At 46.3% G+C, this 6,789-nt stretch overlaps 1 protein-coding gene across 1 annotated transcript; it reads left to right on the forward strand.

Annotated features, from left to right (window-relative positions):
* Positions 1–525: 525 nt before the first annotated feature.
* Positions 526–5,278, forward strand: fgf16 (fibroblast growth factor 16). Its single transcript, XM_028416487.1, has 3 exons — positions 526–1,031; positions 2,413–2,516; positions 4,156–5,278. Exons 1-3 carry the CDS (start codon positions 728–730, stop codon positions 4,399–4,401), a joined length of 654 nt encoding a protein of 217 aa, XP_028272288.1. The 5' UTR covers positions 526–727; the 3' UTR covers positions 4,402–5,278.
* Positions 5,279–6,789: the final 1,511 nt, after the last annotated feature.

Genomic DNA, 6,789 nt, shown 5'->3' on the forward strand with positions numbered 1-6,789 from the left:
ATTTTAATAATCTCGCTCGGGGTAAATGTTGCTTTGCGGTTTTCCTTTTTCTTTCCCGAAGACTGTGGTGTGACCCAAAAACCAATGCATTATGGAGTGCACTTTTTGTTGTTGTTGAAGTGGTAGTTAGAGTTTATGAGAAATGTAGTTGTTCGGCTTTATGTCAGCTGCCATTTGTGTTTTAACAATGATGGTTTATGCTTCTGCATCTGCGTCGCTGCAGACTGTTGCCAGAGTTTCCTGCCTTAGGATAGGCGATGTGTGGTTTTATCAGACAGCCACGGACCGCAAACGGGAGCACGGGAGCTCTGCGAGGATCCTTCTGGATTTGGGAGTCATTTTGTCGGGAGATTATAGATGCAGCTTTCTGAGAGTGCAGTGACACAGACGCACAGACAGCAGCGGCTCCATCAGTAGTAAAAGTTGGACTGAGAGCGCATATTAAGTAAAGCAAACTGATGCGCGTAAGAAGGGATGCCAGCCAGGCGTGGCTTGTGTCTGAATATCCAATGTGAGAATGCGTGGGGAGTATGTATATAATAGAGTGTGTCCGTTTGATAAACAGAGATATCAAAACCCATGATTACAGCAAAGGACTATCAATGAACTGAGAGGGATCCGCTGCTTTGGAGGAGCACGGCGCGCTGGGAGAACGCTGTTCGGCGTGCATGGACCGGACTTGTGTAAACTTTTCTCTCTCCTTAAGTCACCATAGCTTACATTTCAAATGCCTTCGCTTAATTTGACAGCTGTGCACACAATGGCAGAGGTCGGGAGTTTTCTGGGAACACTCGACTTGGATTTACAAAGCTTTCCTGCACTGGGGAATATGCCCTTACCAGAGTCCTCAGTGGGGCTGAATGAGCGGCTGGGGCAGATTGAAGGCAGGCTGCAGCGGGGGTCGCCGACAGACTTTGGCCACCTCAAAGGGATCCTGAGGCGGCGGCAGCTCTACTGCAGGACCGGATTTCAGCTGGAGATATTCCCAAACGGCACTGTGCACGGGACAAGACAGGACCACAGCAGATTTGGTGAGTTTTTAAACAAACGTTTTGTTGACAAGTACCAATAGTACTAATATAGAAATATGTATTTTTTTAATATGGTGATTCTTGTTATGCAACGCACCCTCCTCTAACACTCTGTAAGGCTGGGTTTCGCTGCTGGAGCCGGGAAGTGAGTTTAATTAGAAGCTTTTCCTGGTGCGCATCCCCAGCGAATACTCGCTCATTCGTGCGTCACTGTCACCTGGCGCACAGGAGAGCAGAGCCACACACACACACACACACCTTTCTCTGGCAATCCCCGGAGCGCGTGGGGCGCAGGTGTCTCTCCACAGCCGCAAACAAGCGGCGCGTGCGTGTTTGCCTCTGGCGGCCACAGCCACAGCGAGTTTTTTTTTCCACGTGTGCGCGCGAGATTTGGATCCATTGACAGCAGATGGTTTGACATATGTGTACTGGATGTCAGCGAGATGATAAAGTTCAGGTGAGCTGGTGTCAGAACGTGTTTACTGCCGGTGCTTAAGTCACAATGTGTCTCGTGAACACGCTGCGTGTGTGTACACGGAGCCATGCGTGGCTCGTGGGAGAACGACAACAAACGAGGTCAGAGGGCAGATTGCGCACGTGTCGCGCCTGATATCCACGCAGTCATGTCACAGGTGCAGACAGACTCGCTGGCTGCTGCTTCTGCCAACAAAAAAAGATGGGAATAACTCTAAATTAAAGCGTGACCATTGCGGAATTCAGAGAAGGTTCGATGTTCAGACTTGAGCCAAAACAAGCCGGCTTACAGCAGATGGGTGGTCCGCGTGTTTGTTTCTGGCTTCACTTAACTTTTAAAATGCAAGGTCTTTGTCAGAACTGCGAGGAAGACGTGGCTTTGATTAAAATGGAATATGAAACACACACAGAGACATTCAAAAAAATTAGAGGGGTCCTCTCTCATCCTCTGGCATCAGATGAGGTCTGGGAGATGGGGACCAGGTGGCTGTGAGCTGGCCCCAGCACAGCAACCAGCTGGATCCTTTCTGACTAACCTTTGCATCACAACAGCCAATGGCTTTTAATTTTACCCCTTGTTTCCCTTCACTTTGAAGTGGATGTTACCGTAACTTCCTGCAAGTCAGAACTTCACAAAACAGTTTACCCACATCTCAGCTTCAGAAAAGTGACATAGTAGCCAGTGGGGAAGTCCCAGAGACAACCGCAGACCACCACAAGAGACTAGAAAGAAAGGGACAAGTGTGTTAGTCCATTCAAAGGCAATGGCACATTTGGTTACTTAAAGTAGAACCAAGAGCACTAGAAAACAGTCACAGTATCATCAGGTACCTAATGTAAAGTCTGACTGGTCTGAGGAGATCACCTGCAGCTTCCTCAAGTGTGTCAACTGTGTTCTTGACCTCAGGTATCCTGGAGTTCATCAGTCTGGCTGTGGGTCTGGTCAGCATTAGAGGGGTGGACGCCGGACTCTACCTCGGCATGAACGAGAAAGGAGAGCTCTATGGGTCGGTGAGTCAAGATAACCTTCTTTTTCGTTTACAACACTGCCACACATCCTGCGGCTCAGCGTCTCATTCACAACAGGCAATTCATGATTTTATGGAATACGCTTCCCGGAAAATGAAACTTTCACAGTATTGTCAGTGCTGAGCTTTTACACTTGTTTTACATGTGAAGGAGAAGCAGCTTTCAGAGAGGGACGCTCTTCATTTTGGGAAATGCAGAAATATTTACATATCTTTGCAAAGCGGGGACGGGAAGGTTTGAGTCTGAAGTGCAGTGTGATGTGTAACTCAGCAATGTAGCTTCTTGTTTTTTGTTTTTTTTTTCTAGCAGACCTTCTCTCTCTCATGTGGTAGAGAGAGAAAAAGAGGGTAGAGATAAAGACAATGAAGGGGAAGTATATGAGGGCTACCTGTATCAGGTGTCCCAGGGCATTACCTGAGGGCCTCTCGGGGCTCAGACTCCCACTGGCTCTGCACATTTGGAACAGAGGGTACTTTTAAGCACAGCCATTATGTTGAAAGTGCAGATATTGTTACGGCATGCTATCAGAGTCTGGCATCCTGGATCTTTGACTCCGGGGGAGGAGAAGGGGTGGGCAGGCAAAGGAAGGAGGTGGTGATTTGGGGTGTGAGTAGAGGGGGGGGTAATTGCACACCTGACAGAGTCACCTGACTGACAGAGGGAGCGATGTAGACATGTCTGTCTGAATCTGAGAGGCCAGGAGGTGGAAGTCGGGGGGGGGGGGGGGGGGGTTGGGGTGGGGGTAGAGGGGAGATAACAGGTAGAAGGGTGCTTCCGTCCCACAACCACCAGACCTCGACAAGCTTTTGATCCGATGAGGTTTTGTGTGTGTTTTTAGGATGGAAGCGGCCTAGTCATGTGCCCTCCAGGCAGTGTTTACAGACAACGGCTCCACCACACAGCCGCAGCCAAGCAGAGCCTGACAGCCAATCAACAAAATTGCTCCTGGAATTAAACTCAACAGTTTTGCACCAAACATGTGCCAGAACTCTGAAGTGCATTAAAGGCAGAGATTGACACACACAAACAGAGCACTTGTCTGGGAAGGCTTCAGAAGTGCTTCACATTTTGGCTCTTGATCCTCGGTGATACCCTTTTACTTGACCAGGGTTTGAGTCTCCAGCAGAGCAGCAGAGACTGACTTGGTCTTGGCAGGAGAGCAGCTGTAACCCCGATGTCTCTTATTGTTCTCACACACTCACTTCAGCCAGCACGCTCTCACCTGCTGAACTCGCAGCCATCGCTCATGCTGTTCTGTCAGTGAAAGCCGAGGCTTTGAGAGCTCCCCGATGTGTGTGTGGGGCAGAGAGAGAGAGAGGAGTGTGTCTGCTTACTGTTCTTTGTTGCATCAGAGGGAGAGAAAAAAATTCTCAATGCACAATGAGAGGTTAATAGGCCTGAGGAGTGTGGAGTGTATGAGCCTCCCGTAATGACTTCCCCTGTTTAGTCATAATGAGCACCTGCCTAAATTAGTTTCCACTGGTTCATTTTGGTCCAAAATAGTTAACGACAGACATAAACCCATACATCAGGGGGAGGTGATCATCCACCTCCATCGTAGTTGCGTTGTCTCCTTAATCTTTTCTGCATCAGACTAATGTGTTGCTTTTCTCTCCTGCAGAAAAAGCTGACGGCAGAATGTGTGTTCAGGGAGCAGTTTGAGGAGAACTGGTACAACACGTACGCTTCAACTTTGTACAAGCACACGGACACGGGACGCTTCTACTACGTGGCTTTAAATAAGGACGGCTCGCCCAGGGAGGGTGGCAGGACTAAAAAGCACCAGAAACTCACCCATTTCCTGCCCAGGCCAGTGGAGATCGAAAAGATCCCGCAGGCATACAGAGATTTATTCCAGTACAGGTGACCGGTGCTTAAAGTAAGAGAACTGGTCAGGGGTTGGGGAAATGTGGGAGATTTGTTGTGGACATTTTGGACCTGGTACAGAACTGTTTACACTCAAATCCCTCCCTCCATGAGGTCATGGTGTGCGCAACTCGGCACGCTGCCAAGCTCGTACAGCAGCGACATAAACAATGTCCCTGGATGTCGCTCCGAGCAGTGGACTGAGAAAGGAGTTTTCTTATTAAAACCACTGTGGACATGAACAAAGGACGCCCCATGACTGCCCAGCTGTGGGGTCAATCAGGAAAATCCAATCAGGTGCCACGCTTTCATAGTAATGGCTTTTCTGTGTGTAGATACTGAAGTGACATACAACTAAGCTGGTGGGAAAGAAATAAAGGAGAACGCCAAGAAGAGACTTTAAGGAGCTCTAAAGCATTGCAGATGTCCCATGGTGTATTTGTCATGCACTACACGCAGGGTTAAATGCAAGCAAGGGCACATTCCACATATCTAATGACTGATAGAAGGTTAAGAGTGAGTAAATATACAAGTGGTAGTTTAGGATCGTCAGGTATTAAGAAAAGTGTCAGACTGAGAAGTATAAAAATGAAAGAGGGCGTAATGGAAGGCGATTAGAGCCACTGTTATGACTTTAAAATAAAAAATCTGACTTTTTGTCCTAAGATTTCATCAGGTTAAAGTCTAAACTCAAACATTTGTACAGCACTATGGCAACCGTGGGATCGATGAAGTAGCACTTAGGGCACATCCCAGGTGTGAATTCTAAACGCATCATATCTAAATAAACTATCAGGCAGCAAGAATCATATGCAAAGCAAGTTATCAAGCTCGGGACGAAAGCACTTCTCTGACTGTGGTTGTAAAGAATAAGTGATGAGGCGTTTATATATATAGAAATATATATATATAAAGATGGTGACTTGTAATGTTCACAGTGTCAGGAACATTATTAAAAAATGCAAGCAGCTGAGGTGTACATATGGGTGATCCTATTTATGAGATGTACAATATATTTATTTTCTACATATAAAGTATAAATGTAAAAATCTATATATTTATTTATTGCAAAGACTTTATTTTGTAAAGAACTTGAAGTTATCTGGACTGCAGATTCTACTGAAATGACACCAAAAAAAAAAGCAAACAAAAGATGAAGAACTGCAATGAACATGACAATAAAATTGTCCTGCTATAGAGAACTCATTGTGAGAGACTATTTTTGCTTCTGATGTACTAATTAAACCAGATATGTAATATAATGAGAATGGTGCACGTGTTTCCTTTTATTGTCAGCCATTGCTTGTGACAAAAAACGAATTTAGACTCCCAGAGTTAAGAGACCTTTGCTATCTATCTGCCTCATTAATATGAATAGAATTTAAATTAAATGTCCTTCAAAGAAAACTCTGCAGCAGATTCTTTCCCAGAGGAGAACATCCATAGAGTCTCATTCCAATTTGGCCTCATAAACTCCTTACCAAGTAAGGGTTACATTATCAAGTAATGTGCACAGGCTCTCTCTGTCTCCATAAGGTCTCTGTGAGCCTACATCCACCGTACAAAATCAGATTCCTTATGCAACTGGATCCCGGCTCCTAATTGGCTTTACACATCAGCATGGATTAGGAGCGGTGATTGGTTGTTCATTGCAGGGGCCTCAATGCCTGTATAGAGTTGGTCTGCAGCAGGTCTGTTCAATGGACAGAAACAGCTGCCTGCTGCACAGAGAACCAGCAGGGATGTGCTGCAAACCTGGAGCGCTGGTAATCTGGGGCTAAGAGGAGATGGGATCAACATTTCAACATCTGCAATAGTTGTAATGTTTCTCCACTGGCAGATATCTGTAAGCTGTGAGAGCAAGCTCCCCTGGGGGGAGGGAATGGAAAAGTCAAAGACATGCAGGGGAAAACCCTGGCAGACTGAGAAATGAAAACAATACCGGCAGAGGGAAAAATAGATGAAAGATTGGGAGAGAAGAGAGGCACTTAGAGCTGAGGGTGTGAAACACCGGCGACACTGCATCAGATCAGCCCTCAGTTTCTAACTAATAAATGAAGAGCTGTACATTCATTTTCTTAAGAGTTAGATAAGAGGATTGACACCACTGTCATATCTGGAGGGGACTGTTAGCTTAGCATGGAGCCTGGAAAGACAGGATGAACTGTCAAAACAGAAGGCCTCACTGTGCTTATTAGTTACCCAAGAAAACCTGTTGAACTCCACATGTCAGGCTGTGTGTTTGTAGCATGTTAGACAGACACTTACCGAGTGCACTGTGGACACACCGTCCTCACCTGTGGAGCGTCCACACTTCAGCAGTCAAGCAGATTGTTTAATCTGTATCCTCACTGGAAAAGATGACACATGTAATGTAAAATTTATGAAA

This window comes from Parambassis ranga, chromosome 10 (genome assembly GCF_900634625.1).
Source record: "Parambassis ranga chromosome 10, fParRan2.1, whole genome shotgun sequence".
Lineage (NCBI taxonomy): Eukaryota > Metazoa > Chordata > Actinopteri > Ambassidae > Parambassis > Parambassis ranga.